The sequence below is a fragment of the Corylus avellana genome, chromosome ca3, assembly GCF_901000735.1.
Source record: "Corylus avellana chromosome ca3, CavTom2PMs-1.0".
NCBI classification, from domain to species: Eukaryota; Viridiplantae; Streptophyta; class Magnoliopsida; order Fagales; family Betulaceae; genus Corylus; species Corylus avellana.
In genome coordinates, this window is record NC_081543.1 from 11,428,866 (window position 1) to 11,445,223 (window position 16,358).

General features: G+C 35.1%; 2 protein-coding genes across 2 annotated transcripts; both read right to left on the reverse strand.

The window, feature by feature from the left end:
• Positions 1 to 99: 99 nt before the first annotated feature.
• On the reverse strand, positions 100 to 6,810 carry LOC132175230 (plastidal glycolate/glycerate translocator 1, chloroplastic). Its single transcript, XM_059587099.1, has 8 exons — positions 6,432 to 6,810; positions 6,030 to 6,345; positions 4,397 to 4,658; positions 4,095 to 4,210; positions 2,172 to 2,281; positions 1,389 to 1,566; positions 1,004 to 1,133; positions 100 to 436 (listed from the first exon to the last, which is right to left on the reverse strand). Exons 1-8 carry the CDS (start codon positions 6,741 to 6,743, stop codon positions 286 to 288), a joined length of 1,575 nt encoding a protein of 524 aa, XP_059443082.1. The 5' UTR covers positions 6,744 to 6,810; the 3' UTR covers positions 100 to 285.
• Positions 6,811 to 10,497: 3,687 nt separating this feature from the next.
• LOC132173726 (4-coumarate--CoA ligase-like 6) lies at positions 10,498 to 16,195 on the reverse strand. Its single transcript, XM_059585312.1, has 6 exons — positions 14,992 to 16,195; positions 14,263 to 14,452; positions 12,185 to 12,330; positions 11,796 to 11,863; positions 11,259 to 11,361; positions 10,498 to 10,913 (listed from the first exon to the last, which is right to left on the reverse strand). The coding sequence occupies exons 1-6, from the start codon at positions 16,066 to 16,068 to the stop codon at positions 10,800 to 10,802; spliced, it is 1,698 nt and encodes a 565-aa protein (XP_059441295.1). The 5' UTR covers positions 16,069 to 16,195; the 3' UTR covers positions 10,498 to 10,799.
• Positions 16,196 to 16,358: the final 163 nt, after the last annotated feature.

The following is a 16,358-nucleotide window of genomic DNA, read 5'->3' on the forward strand; positions in this document are numbered from 1 at the left end:
AAAACTCTTCTTTTCTGTCTTGCTTGATGTAAATGCAGTTTCAAGAGCATGTATTATTGACAGATACATTTTACTTAAATAAATTGATTTCTAACGGTACATTCCAGAAATTGTAATGCCTCAATTTGTAAACTTAATAAAAAATAAAAAATCAACTTCTGTACACCATGCAGCCATCTAGTTGTCAATATGAAGGGCTGTTTCTTCTCTTTACAGTGGAAAAGAGCAATCTCATGGAAAGAATAGAATTTTAATCAAAGAGATGTTCTTGAACTGCTGGTTATTTTAGCCAACTACTGCAAGTAAGCTTTGCCTGATAGCCGGAACTGAGCAAAGAAGAGATCCAAATATACCATTAAGAGCATAAGCAATGGCACAAAATGGGAGAGCCTCAGGCTCCTTGGCTGACAGTGCCGCTGTTCCCAATCCATGAGCACTAGAACAACCAAGTAAAAGCAAGTTAAGCATAAATGGATGAAAATGGCCATACCAATACTATTCAGTTGTACAAAACATGATCATATTATATTTTGGAAAAAATGCAAAACCACGCGGCATTTAACGGTTTCTGTCAAAAAATTAGATGAAAGTTGGATGCAGGTACCTATTTGTTATTTTGGCATACTACAAGGAGCTCTCAAAACATTTTTATGCCACATAAAACTCATTGCAAATCAGTTAACTATAGGGACTGATTTTGCATTTTTTTCTTATATATTTATAATTGATGGAATGCTTTGAATCTGTTCACGGGAGCGAAACATAGAGATAAAAGCATTCAGATCCTAAGAGCATCTATCTTACAGTTCCCTGAATTTAGAAATTTTTGCAAAGAATTAAAATATTGGTTGCCTTTAAGCTTTGTACTATATCCAATTGAGAGCATGATTGATTGTACTAATACCACCTAAACATAAAACGGAGACACATGGGAAATGCCAACTTGGCCAATATGAACTTAATGGAGAGTACTCATTGATTAATCAGCTACTGAAGCACATACCTGGATGCAGTTGCTATCCCTCGAGCAATAGGATCACGAAACCGTAGTTTATCAAGCGTTGCTTGCACAAAATTTGCTCCAACTAAACCAGTTACTACAACTACTGCGGCTGTGAGAGATGAATTGGTACCTATTTAAGAAATGGAAAACATCATATTCCAAGAGAGAAAATGTTTCAAGCAAGTATACCAACATGTGGTCTGAACATTATATATTGATTGGGTAGTTAAGTAAGAAAAAGAAAAGGCATCATACAAATGAATTGAAACAGTTCATCTTTTTTTGATCTGTTCTATACTATGAAAGTCACATCTAACTATAGCTCAATTTTATAATTGTACAGGATTGCCTGCCTACAAATTCCCAGAAGTTATATAAATTTTACCTTCAAACAAAGACACAATGCTGAGGGCCAATGCCACAGTTATACATCTGGGTAGAATTGATACAGTCAAAGATGGTTCTAGCCCAACAAGGCGTCCAACAAGAGCAGTTGAATACAATGAGAATATTGATGAGAGAATGACTGATGTGAAAATCTCGGCTGCATGCCTCTTAACGAGCTGAAAGTGTGCAGAGAAACATCGTTACTTTATTAGTTTACAACATCATCTGATCATATGTAGGATTTTCACAACATTAGATCGGAATTAATAAGAAACAAAAATGGACATGGTGGCACAGTGAGGTATTCATATAGGTTAACTTTGTATCAATTTCATGTTGGAGCATATGGTGCACATATAAAAGATAGGAGAACAACACTATGATCTGGATACCCATATCCCTGGCACCAAAATCAAACTGTACAGGGATCTTTCACCATCTGTTATCCACTTTCCCAGATTTTCCAGTAAAAGAGAGCAAAAAAAAAAAAAAAAAGAAAAGGTTTGCATAGTTATATTGTATAGTTAGAAATTATATATTATGACAAGAAATGGTATACGTAAAAGGGTGGTCCCCTCCCTTATATGCATCCAGTGGCATGCTTTGTTTAGGTACTCAGGTGGTCAATGGACCACTAGTTGTCCATTGATAATCCACAGAACTCTGTCTAGGTACTCAGGTGGACTAAACCCAGCCTTAAACTTGAGAAGAATCAAACTAAATTAGCAGTAACTGTTAAAAGTTGGGAAAATACTTAACTCAGTAGATGTGAAGGATTTACCTTTCTCTGTTTGAACATAGAGAAGGCAAAAGAGAGTATAACAGATCCCAAAAATCCCATTAAGACATCACCAGCCCCAGGATTAGAAGACACCTTTGTAAGGTAATATCCTGCTTATATTAGAAAGAACAATCACCAACAAAGGTACAGATATGCTAAACTGAAACAGTAATACTGGTAAAATTCGCAAAAGATTAGTTCATATGAGAGAGAAACAATGTGTGAGCCTGCCTATATGTGCACAGAGAGAAAGAGATCTAGACCTTTCCTTTTTCTCCTCATTTGAACCACTACTTGTATGTACTTTGCTACCGAACCAGTTTTAGGAAAGATACTTCCTCCTTGGAAGTAGGAACCTTTCCACAACAAGATACATCATCCTCTGACCATACAAAACTTTATCTCATTCATTTGGGTTCAGATAAACATATCCTGATTTTCCTTCAGCTCTATCTAACTTCTGTCCTTTTTTGAGCATAAACCATGTCTTCTCCAACAAATTCAGCCACTGTTCTTTCTGCATTCTACTTGTCCTTTTAGTGTCTTCACTTTGAACCAAGTCACTCTTGAGAAATCATGTTTTGTGTGCCCTAATAACATAGCAGTCTTAGCCTTCTGGTAGTATCACATCTTGAGAAATCATTATGTTTGACAATGGTTTTGAAAAGTGTTTTTTTGGCTTTGGTTTGAAAAAGTGTTTCGATGTGATATAGAGGCGATAAGTGTTTTTTGGTAGGGTCCACATTTGAAAAGTTGATGCATACCCCAAATAAATGGCATTGAATTTCAATTGTTATATAACAAATCTAAGTCATGTAGAGTCTCTTCTTTAACATTATTATGTTTTCTAATTTTTATAGCCTTCAGTGGTTTTGAAAATAGAAGGTTCCTATTTGTCTTTGACAATACAAAACCTATAAATAAGTCCTTTGTGGGAAAATGGGGTTACACACCATGAAGCAAAAATGAAAAATGATGTCAGAACTTACTACTCACCACCATAAGGCAATTGAATGGAGGGATGTTACTACCCAATTTAATGTCTTTCCATTCTCCTACCAACAAAAATCATGGGATGCTTGAATTATTGACTTCCATTTCACTTGGGTAAAGACTCAAAATTCCTAATCCTCACACTAAACATCAAGATGATCCAAGTCCCTATCTTTCCCACACCTTATCCTCGTAAGTTCATATATAGCTCTTGCTCCCAGCATTTAAACATGAATTATGTTAAATCACTAGTTATTCCAAAATTTTAAATTTATAGGAAATAGTAAATTTAAACAATTAACTAATGTTTTAACACTCCTCCTTATGTGTGGTCTTAAACTCCCTCCCAACACATGAAATACTTAATTAAAATATGGGTTAAACTGTGGAGTTAAGGTGTGAGCTTAGAACCTTAACTCTGATACCATGTCAAATCATTATTTATCTCAAGAGCTTAACCTCACAGAAAAGTATGAATTTAATCTTTTAATTAATATTTTAACACAATCACAATAAAGATTTATTTAATATGTATCTTTATGAAACACTATTTGTGGGTATGGGTAATATAATAATTTGGCCCATACTAATTATGGTGAAATTTTCTAACAGTATGTTAGATTTTCCTTTTATACACAATTATATTACATTGGTGAAAAAAAAAAAAAAAAAGAGAGAGAGAGAGAGAAGAAGAAGAAGAAGAAGAAGAAAAGAAAAGCAGTACACTGGGAAATAGTATAAAGACAAAAAATGGTAAAATAAGAGGAGAGACCCAAAAAGCTTATTTGGAACCATACAAGTGGATGTAGTTGGACTAATTGTTGCAGCTTGTGATATTCCTGATTATATTATGTGTTCATCTTATCGTGTAGTAACCAAAGGAAACACAATTTAGGTAAGGAAATCAGAAACTTAAGCTTTTGAGTATACCTAGAATAGGATCAAGTCCAGACTGGGAAAGGTACCCAAAAGCCAATGCAGCCAGATCTGCAGATACTGCACAGCAAATAATTGGATGAAAAACTTTCTTCACATCTGATGGCAATCTGAAACCCACATCCAGAAAGAAAAGGTGAAGTGTCTACACAAAAAGCAAAGAATTACACAAATATAAAATTTTAGACTAGAACATAACAGTTAGATTATTCACCATTAATCTTATTATTAATTATTTTCCTCAGTAAGAAATTTTGTCACTATGACATGCTAAAGTTAGGAATATGAAGCTTTACCTAGAACCAACCATGTAGCCTAACACCGTTGATGCAAGTAGGAAAGGAAGGCATGTTCGTGCACTTGTCCCCAATATTGTTGGGTACACTAGTGCAGACACAAATGATACAAGGAAAATCCCAGTCCAAGCCCACACTTCAATGGGAGAAAAGGGAGATGGTTTTGCCATAGGCTCTGCATCTGTCATTTCTGTCTTTACAATTTTTCTTACAGCTATTGCTGTATAACCCGCAACAGAAAGTGAAGCCAGCCAGCCTCCAACTGCAAGTTAAACCATTAAACACGAATATCAGTTGCACTTGAAAGAAAAAAATTCAACACACTTCTAATCGTATAACTATTTTCTTTCAATTATTTAGACCGAAAAATTAAAGAAAATAGTTTAACTGAAACAAAATCAACTGAAAAACTGTTGTGTAGTTTTAACTGAAAGAAAATCAACTGAAGTAACATAGCGCAACAGCAATAAATTAGACTCATGCAGCAAATAAAAGTTCCTTAATGACTTCTTCAACTGTAAATAATTTTTTTTTTTTTTGATGAATAAGCTGTAAATAAATTCTCAGCTCAAAGTGTTTGTAGTTTAGATTCTAGAATAAGTTTCTAAAGAAACATTTGGCTTTGTCTGATTCCCAGCAGTTCACGCCCACGTGTAATGTACCGCAGTCACATAAATGAGGGAACTTTTTATTAGTTAAGTAAAGCCTCATGCGAAAAGACTGTAGAAACACAATGGCACACTCAGATATATGATCCCTAAATGGTTTTGAATATTCTTTAACTTAAAATAGTTACTGTAACATCGAGGCTTTGGTTATTGTGAAAATGTATTCCAAGAGCTCTGTAGACCAGCATTCACTCTAATCTATCCTTTATATTAGATGGTTGCTTTCTGAACTGCAAAATGCACAATATAGGGGCACGTGAGACAATAATTGTGGTCTATGAAGGACATTAAGCAAAGTTTAGACCACGACATTGAGCTTATTAGAAATGCAAGGCTTGTAAATTGAAAAGTAATGGCAATTACATGAGTGAGACATAGAAGTTACTTGTTCGAATTGACCATTGCAAAGCGAGCAAGCTCTAATTCATAGTCTTAGAACCTAGGAAAGAGTTTTCTCTGTTAAATACTTTAAGTTCTTTCTTCAAAACTCTGATCCATATGATCAAAGGATTCCTTTGACACGCAGCAAGTTCTTAATAGCAATTTCTAACCTTCCACAACAAAAATACTTGCAATAGAGGCGATAGGAGGTAAGAGATGAGTGCACTGAGCAATGGAAATGTTGAAGAATTAATGATCAGAGAGAGACGCAAATTTGGTGGATGATGCAGGATATATAAATTAAATGATCTTATTTCACAATCTCATCTTTTTAAATGGTTCACAATGATCAGGTGGTAGGGAGCATTGGCAAAAAAGTCGAATGATGGCAGTAAATAATTAAAGACGCAAGGACAAATGGGATAAGCTCTTCTTTAAGCTCATGGCCTTGCTACATTATTTATTTATACTTTTCACAAAAATAAATTACAGTCCGAAAAGAGTCACTGAATCCCTACAAATGAAAACCAAAAAGATCAATCACCACTCATAGTTGATCTAAAAGTACACAAAAATTAACGTACCTATAATGAAACAGATCTTGATGCCGGAAGCAGCTGGAATGTCTCTAACAGCAAGAGGCAAAACAACCAACGACGGAACATAGAACAACGGTAGCCATCTCTGAATGAAGATGAGAGCAGGCTCAAAGAAGTTCATCAAACCTGTCGCCACAGCTGGGACAGTGGAATCGAGAATAACAAGAACAGAGAATATACAGAACATCCCAAATAGCGCACTCGGGAACTTAATAGCAGCAACCACAAATGCCGCTTTCAAAAACTTATCCATCGCCAATATAATCCCAAGCGAAACAATCAAATGCGCAATCCCAAACACCTAACATGCATAAAAACAAAAACCCATCAACACATATCATTCAAACAAGGCTCACATACATTCAAAACAATCAAATGGCAACGTACTGTCTGAGAGACCGTAGAAGTGCCACTGCTTTCTCCGCCAACGGATTTCATTGAAATCTCTCTACTGGAGGAAGTTTCCGGAGAACCCATTTGCAAGAACCTGGAGTTGAGTCCAAACGCTCTAATGGGTGTGGCCGATTTTTGAGAACGGGGCGGTCTACGTAAAAATCGGCCACCATTGAAAGCCAAAGCGCATGCTTTATGCGTATACGCAAGTGAAGTTCGACAAGTAAAGGAAGAAAGTTTTGGATGGTGGTGATTGGAGAGAGCGAAAGGAAAGTTATGGAGCATGGCCGAGGTGGTGGTCGCCATGGTATAAAAGGGTAAACAAGCGAGTGAAGAAGCTTCAGGGAGAGAGAGAGCGACACAAAGAAAGAAAGCATTTTTATTTTTGTGGGGCCTGCAAAATTTTGTATGGACATAAATCAAGGTTGAGGGCAAAGAGGATGAGATTTCTCTTTGAGACTTCCTCGTACAACGGACACTGCGGAATTTTTTCCGGGCATTTCGAAAATATAAATGATAAGAATTCTTCTAGTTTTTTTTTTTTTTAATTTATATATATATTTTTTTTTTGTTATAATGTGATTTTTAAAATTATTAATAAATTAAAAGTCAATAATAACAATGCTAGAAAGCGGTGGCTTTCTTTTTTCCTCTCAAAATTTAACATTGGATCAAAAATTAATAATTATTTATTATAAATTTAACGGTAATTTTAAGAGCTACATTAATTTTAAGATGACACAAGAGGACATTAATCTTTTTTCTAGCATTAATGTTGTTAAATAGACAGTGATTCGAATCCTTTTTATGGCAAATAGTCTTAAGGAAAAAAATGCAAAATCACGGATTCACGGATGCACTAATTTGCAATAAGTTTTTTGTGGTATAAAAATGTTTTAAGAGCTTTTTGTGGTATGTGAAAATAATAAATAGGTCACTGCACCCAACTTTCGTTGAACTTTCTAATGAAAATCGTCAAATGTTACATCAGCAACAATTAGGTTATGACATGTATAACCCATAATAAGTGTTTGTTATTTGATGATTTCTGTCAAAAATTTAAATGAAAGATGAGTGTAGAGGCCTATTTGTTATTTTTGCATACCACGAAGAGCTCTTAGAACATTTTTATATCATATAGAGTTTATTGCCAATCAGTATAACCACGTGGACTAATTTTAAATGTTTTCCTAATTTTAAAATTAAAAACCTTAATGCCGTTTTTAGGATTGTGTAGTTCTTAGGATTATATGATATTTTTCACACACATTTTACACTGGTTAAAGTAACTTTTATGTCAATTACTTAAAAAATGTCATGTCAACTAGTTTGAAATATAAATGATATATGAGCTTGAAGAGTGGCATTACTCATATCATTACTCTTACTTATAAATAAAGTCCATCTCAATAGACTTATACGGTGTGATTTTAAAAATACATTCTTTTGCCTACAATTTGAATTTTTTCCTTTCAAAAACTCACTTTTAAGTAGAATAATTTTTGCAATTTAATTTAAAATCGCACTTTCGGTATACAAAATCGCATTGTCAAACACACTTTTTGTGTCCTATCTTAATACCTATAAATAAATCCCATCTCAATAGTGTACATGGTATTCTAGAGATAGTTTGAGATTTCATAAAAATAAATAAATAAATAAAATAAAATAAAATAAAAAGGTTCATTGCATTGCATTTTTTCTTGGTACTAGAGAAGAAATAGCAACATCATAAATAGAGAAAAGGTTCATTGTAATTTTCTATAGTACTAGGAAAGAAAAAGCATTGTTGTTGCTTTCTGTATGTAGACAATCTTGTAGAACCATGTGTCATGATTCTTGCCTTTTCATTTTTGTTCTTTGTTGATTTTTTTATTGCAAGCGTGTGAGAACTCTTAACACCATGGTTTGATTTTTCCTGTCTTTTAGGGTCTTATTGGATGTAACCTGAATGAATCAAACCAAACAGGACGGAACGGAACAGAGGAAATTGCTAGGTTCTTTCTATTGTACCTTTGTTTTCCCATCACGATAAGAAACAGCTAAAGTTCATCCTGTACCCTTATGGACCTATGGTGATATTACAGAAGGAGTCAAGGACTCTTTTTCTCCTCTGCTTGGGTGTTGGGGTTGGAGGAAGCAAAACTTTCTTTGCAATAGTTAGGCATGGTGGGGTCAAGTTTTTGAAGACTTCTCAAGGTGTTCTCGCAACTCTGTTTTTTTTTTTTTTCTTCAACTAAAGTAAAATTTATCTTCGGAAGAGTATGAGCCTGTTTGGGTGTGCGTTTAAGTGGTCTAAAAGTACGTTTAACACTCAAAAAGTCCGTTTGAAGAAAAAAGTACTTGTTTGGTAAAAATAATTGAAAGCACTTTTAAAGGTTTAAAAAGCCTAAAAATAGCTAAAACGTACTTTTGACAAAAATTTTAAAATAAAGCTTTTGCTAAAAAGTGTTTTTTTTTTACTCAAAAGCTCTATTTCTCAAACGCAATCTTAAACATACTCTATATATCTCAATCTCTTCAGTGTTGAGTGTTGATAGATTAAGGTAATTTAGTCGTTTGTCTTAGCGAACGCAATCCCAAACATGCTCTATATATCTCAATCTCTTCAGTGTTGACAGATTAAAGTAATTTAGTGGTTTGTCATAGCGAAATAAAATTGCATTGAAATCCAAACCAAATGTAGAAGAAAAATGAACATATTTAACTCCCATATGAAATGAAAATGAAGGTGGAAGTTAGTCTTTTTGGAATCATATTAGATAGATTAAACTGCCTTCTCTTGATCCGAGGACAAATAAGAGGACAGGGGCTTCATGGATAAGAGGAGTACAATATTGTTCTCATATTGAGACATGTTTGGGGCATTATCTGTCCGTACCCTTCTTGCCTTGCCTTCAACAACACAAGTGTTGCTTGTTCAAAGGCGCAACGGCTAACTTAATCATTAAACAAAGAACCTTTTATTAGACGTTTGTTAAATTACTACTCATCTTAGAAGTTGAAGCTAATAAGAAAGAGTTAATTTAAACATTAAATTAAGATTCTAATAACGACAACTAGGATTGTACACCGCCCTGTATGGTAGGAGAAGAGTCCCAAACCAGTTTTTTGTTAAAAGGTTGCTTGGAATCCTTTGATTGGTAACAACTGAGAATGAAATGAAATTGTACAAGGCTAGTGTTTTAGACGTTTACTGCCTGATAAACCACTTAAACTGTGAGTTCAAAGTGAAAAGAAAGGTATTTCTTTCTATGCTAAACAACGGCTGCTGATGTAGTGATTTGTACACACAATAGGGTAGGCCTCCTTTGCACAAGTCAACACCACATTGCTGGTCACCTCTGCCATATTCACCTAGATTTGCATCACCCTTATTTCAATTATGATGTAGGACCCCTCCCCCCCCTTTCGGTGTAAGCAGGGTTCGAACGGTCACATTAAGTAGAGTCGCTAAGAGCTTCGCTCGAGCGAACGCTTGAGCAGAGCAAGATGGAACACTCTGCTTGAAGAGTGCTCGAGCAGACTAGAAAGATGTTTGGTTAATGTTATAAGAAACATAGCAATTTGTATTGAACAAATCAAGCCTTGAGAGTGAAATATTGAAGTTCATAATTAAACAAACACTGAAGTTCCAAAGACATGTTTTCTCATGTGTATGCTTGGAGGTAAAAGAGGGAGTTTGGGTCATTCCTCATTTTTTGAAACAGGTTTGAACTGTAGAGTATCCAGTTAGTTATATTTTAGGAGCATTTTTGTCTTTTCCCTTTTTGAAAGGATAAAAATACATCTCCAATATAACTAACTGGATATTCTCCAGTTCATTTGAACGAGAGAGGATCCTAATTCTCTTTTTTCTCGTTTATGCTTTCATTCTACTCCACTTCTTGCAATCATTTCAAAGGCCAATGATTTTCAATAGGGATGTGTGTGTGAGTGGTCATCAAAAGTTTCACATTTGATCACAACTCATTTTAATTTCTACGAATCAACAGCAGGCCAACCACGTCCCAACAAAAAAAAGAACAAAAATCAGGCTAGTGTGATTAACAAACAAAAATGATTTAACATGCAATAACATCTTATTCAACATTGAGCTTAGCTCTTGGGTATGTTCTAAGCCTCAAATTAAGGCCAAATATAATTGAATCACTGAGACATTTGTCTGGTAGAATCAGGAGTCCTACAATATCATTCTTCAATGCAGAAAACAAACAAAAAAAAATTCATATTGTGTGGTGTGTTCTGACTAGCCATGTATTTATTCTCACAATTATGATTAGCAAAATTTATGATAAATGCCTATTTTACCTTAAAATAAATTGTGTTATTTAATAGTAAGGCCTGCCGGAGAAAGATGCCTCAAAGTCTAGAATTCATGAGGTTCCTTAGTTCCCTTCTAAGGATCTTTCCTGCTGCAGACTTAGGTATGGAGTTTGTAAAGACCACCTTTCTGACTTTCCTGTATGGTGCAACCTGCCAAAAGAAGTAGAGATGTTTCTGAACTTATAATGATCTGCTCACTGTCTGCAAAGGGGAAGTACCCAGAAGCTGGTGCTTAGCTCGGGTCATGATGAGAAAATCCTGTATTAAAGCTATAAATATAAAGAGATGCTATACGAACTCTCTCTTTTACACTTTCAAGTGCTTATTTCCTAATGTGGCAGTTGCCATGTCAGCTTTTCACTACAACGTTACATTCAATTACTCTCTTGGCAATTGTCATGTTAGAGAGCAAACACTTGAAAGTGTAAAGGAGGGAGTTCGTGTAGCATTTCTCATATATATATGCATAAAGTTACTGAGCTCAAAATGAAATACCCGTTCAGAGACATAGTCCATAACAGCTTCCGGGGAAAGCCTGCTTCCATTCTTTCTCACTACAAATGCCACTGGTATCTCTCCAGATTCTTCATCCAAGGCACTGGAGAAAAAAAAAAAAGGAACATTACGTAAAGGTCACAAAAAATTATTAGCGAAGTTTGAAGCATTAAGAACGCCTTAGAACACCAGATATTGAAATTATTAATGGCCAACATGAGCATATTTGATAGTACATACAGGATTAATCTTCGGATAATAAGGAATAAACAAGTTACTGATGTACTTGATTAGAATGACTCATTTTCAAAGACAGTATAGTTGCTTTTAGAATTGCATTCTCATCTCTAATCATATCCCTTTATGTAGGGAATGATTTGCAAGTCATTACCCTCCTTGTGCTCTATCTAGGGCCAATTCCTCTATAAAAACATAAAATGCTTCTGATTCATATTTAACCACGAATAATATTATTAGACAGATACGATCATTTTCATCTCGACACCATGTTCAAATGCATCAAGTGCTCCCACTTACACTGTTACTGCAACATCAAGTATCTCTGGATGGGAGATCAACAGAGCTTCTAAATCGGCCGGAGCAATCTGCAGAAAGGATGTGTTATACAAAAATGCAATTATTTACAGAGCAATTTCAAGCATAAACTTTTCAAAAAGGTTTAAGTGCCCAACTAGTGGATATTACTGTGCTGAATATTGAGCTCTTCCTTCTATCAAGAAATCCCTTTCCGCCGACAAAGTTCATAAAAAAAAAAAAAAAAATCTCAATGCACACTGAATTATGTACATAACATTTACTTTGTCATTTAACTCCATGTGCACAACAAAGAACATGTTCCTAAAGTACCCCATATTATGAAGAGCAGTAGGTCATGCAAATTAGATGGTTGAATCTAAACTTTATACCTGAAAGCCCTTGTATTTGATAATCTCTTTCAAGCGATCAAATATATGTATGTATCCATCTTGGTCAAAGCAAACAATGTCTCCAGTATGGAGCCAACCATCTTTGTCAATTGTTGACATAGTAGCCTCCATATTATTCAAATACCCTGGAAATATGAGGGAAAAATTAATCTCTTATAGATCTATGGGATTATAAAAATGGTGGCAAAGGAAATTTATTTTACTCATGCTATGGCTCCATCAGTTTTGCAATAAAATTTAGAGAAATTATTATTATTATTTTTTATCATTATTGTGACATGATGGCCACTGGTTGTGGTAAAATCTGGGACTATCTGAGATTGAGGATGCAAATTATTTGCATGACAATAGGTGGAATTTTGGGGATGAGCCATTCTCTTGAGAAGTTAATATGAGACTTATAATGAGAAGGTAAGCGGGTATGCATGAGAATGGTTTTTCTTAGGTTTTTATTGTTGGCAAATTAAGTGTCAAAACATATTTTTTTTGGTAAGTTCCATGTCTAAGATTGAATCGGAGTAAAACAATCATATCTTTTTATTTCGACATCAGATGAAGCCAATCTTGATGGTGTTAGAAAGTTGATTCAAAAGACTACAACTTTATATTTCATGAACATTTTCCAATTCCAATATTTACTAAGTCAAAACAAGCTATCAATAGAAGTTTGAAAATTTGGAACTGAGAAGTTGAAGATCTCGTTCGAACGAATCAATTCTTTTTCAAATGAAAATGTGTGCTGAATTCTAGAATGACTCAATCGCAGTTCCGATTGAAGCCCCATCGAACAAAGGATTAAAAAGAATTCTAGAGAGCCCCGTTCGCAAGCCGTCTGAATGAAAGAGCCACAAAATGCTCTAATCAAAGTGTCATTTGAAGCTCGTTCGACTACTGGGCGAGTAAACTGTGAAACCCTAATTTTGGTTCAAATGAAACTTATTTTGGTTTGAACGAGATTGCAGAAGATCGTGAAAACCCTAGCCGACTTAGCTTAAAAAGTCATGTTTTCTCTCCTTCTATATAAGCCTCATAACCCACAACTTCTATAGAGCTTGAGAAGCATTGTTTCATTGTTATGAGAAATGTTTACCACATAAAGCCTACAACTACTACAGTTCTGGGTTGTAGCGGACAAGGTTTGTTTGTGAAGATGATCCTGTAGAAGAAGAATAGAGGTTCTAGAGCCATTATGGTGGGAGGTAAATGAGGCATTTGATGGGGTTGCAAATCTTCGGAGTTATAAAGGTTTTGTAAGTAAGAACGATATGTAACACAAGTCTTCTATAGTGGATGCTTTTCTAGTTGGCTACCCCTTGAGTAGTTTTACTTTTGAAGATTTCTTCAAAAGGTTTCCACTTTGTTACCAAGATCTTTATGTTGTTTGATTTTAATCTTTCTTGGATTTTGGTATTTAAATTTGTGGTGTTTGGATTGAAAATTGATAATCTAAACTACATGAAATTTGAGATTTTTCTGAATTGTTTTACTTGGGGTGTAAATCAGAATTTTCAGTTCTAACAGTTATTATTTCTGATAACGCAAAAAGAAAACAAGTAAAGCATAAAGCAAAATCTATAAATGGAGCTATAGATGCTAGAAAAGAAAGGAGCTATCAGATTCCAGCCAACCATGAAGATCTCAAGGGCATAAATGAATTACTGGCAGAAATGTTTTTAGGTCCTCCATCTCGATGAACCCAAGACCTCAACCTCCATCCCTTAATTATATGTGGAGCAAAATACCATTAGGTCCAAGAACCATTGGCAGACAAAAAAAGAACTCGGACCAAATTCATATTGAAATACCCATAAAGGTGAGTGAATGACACCTTCAACATATACATAGTTGATGGGTCTATTATTTAAGATATCTAACATAATTTGAACGAAATAAGTTGAAACATAGGGACTGTTGTCCCATCTGATATCCAGCATGACCAAATTGTTAAAATGAGAGTAACATAGATTTAATAATCATAAAATGACTGATTAGCATTCCTAGTGTTGGTACATGAACATGAGGCTGCAACAATTCAGGAAACTGATGAAACTCATTACCTTTCATGATTGCAGGTCCTCGTAGCCAAAGCTCACCACTACTGCCAGGAGGCGAAAAGGAACCAGTATTCCAATCTACTACTTTAGCTTGCATATTTGGAGCTAATAATCCTATTGAAGAATAATTTTGAAACTTTTCACTATTGAAGCCACGAGTTCCTACTGCAGTCGACTCAGTCATGCCATAACCCTAAAACATACAAAATTTATAACTGGATATTTCCAAAAGTGAAAGAGACCAACAGAATCCACCAAACAGTACAAGACCAACATGAATGGGCCAGTCATGATGCTGATGTCAGTATCTTAACTACGAAAGAATTCAAGCGACAATCACAGAAAACCTTATTACTTGCTGTAAACCATATTCTGTTTCTGATACAATAGGTTGCCAAAGAAGCAGACAAAAAAGTAGGGATTCAAATTTCCTAAACATTTTCTACTGTTTGGATTGTATGTATATTAAGAATATATTTTGATAAATATATGAAAATTTAATATTTTGTTTTAGACATTGGATTGAGGTATTTATGTGCATATTAATAATGTAAGATCCCAAACTTCTGATTTATTTCCTCCAATTTCCCCGCAACCAAACTAAACATGTAATTCAGCTCTCAACAAACAAAAAAGAGCGATAAAGAAAAGCAAATAGGAGTAGTTCTAGTAATAGGAATAGTTATGACGATTATGCTGTTAATGATCATTTTCAAACTTGGGTCTCTTTACCTGAATGAAATCAACATGAGGCAGCGTCTGAATAAAGTCCTCTATGACTTTCCTGCTCAAAGGAGCTGCCCCACAGGAAACTTGCTTCAAACTCTTCAAACTACTCCCACCAACATTCTTTGCTCCCCTTGTCAATGCTGTCAATATAGGTGGCACAACCGGAAAGTGTGTAACTTTATATCTATCAAGGGCCTTTATCATCGCATTTCTATCAAATTTTCTCATGACGACAATGCTAGAACCCAAATACAATAATCCTACCACGAATAGTGATAGCCCATATATATGAAACATTGGCAGAACAGCTAAAAACACATTATCCAAACTTGAGTATTCGTACTGTGAAGCCTCAAACCTCACAAAAAGCTCGGCCATGGCTATAAAATTCCTATGTGTTATCACAACACCTTTGCTCATGCCAGTAGTCCCCGAGGAATACATTATTGCAGCGGTGTCTTGCTGCTTAATCACTGGCCTAGGAGCCAACTCAAAACAACTAGATAAAAGCTTATAAAAAGCAGAAAAAGTAGTTAGCTTTGAATCCAAATTCACATTTTCTGGTACCCCAATTGCGGGAATTCCCAATGCTTGCAGCTTCTCAACTTTTTCAGCTATAGTAAAAGCTAGACACACATTACTATCCGTAATCTGTTTCTTGATTTCGAGTACACTGCTGAGAGGATTCATGGTTGTAACAATTGCACCAAGATACAGAACACCCAAGAAAACAATAGAATAGTAAATGGAATTTGGCAACAAAATCAAAACCACATCACCTTTTGAGATACCCGTATGGTGGAGTCCAGAGGCCATGGATTTGACCAAGGAGTAGAGTTCTGGGTAGGAGATTGAAGACCCAGATAAGGAATCAATGAGAGCTGAGGCACCATTGTGCTGGTGGGAGAAGAAGAAAGAAACAACATCAAGAAATGGGTCTGAGGGTAACTCTACTGAAGGGTGCTTGCTGTTGTAGATTCCCGTCTCTGGTGAGTACCAATGTGGGTGGGGTTTTGGGTTTTGGGTGGGTTGTTTCTCTGTAATATGGCAGTTGAAAAGACTTGTTGAGGTTGTTGCCATTGATTGAGAGAGAGAGAGAGGAAACAAGGTTGTAAAAGGCTCTAACTTGAAATAGTAAATAGAAATAATGAAATGTAATGGCTGGGATCAGAATTTCAAGTTAAATACAAAATAAAAGTAAGATATTTCGAAAAGGAGATGATACAAATTCCACAATTTAGTTCATCCCTCCTTTAGGTCCGTTTGTTAAACCCTTTACCGAAAAAAGTAAGATTTTTTATTTTTTATTTTATTCCAACAGCTATAAAGTTCAGTACCTTAAGCTTTTATTAGACCCATAACAAAGTCTA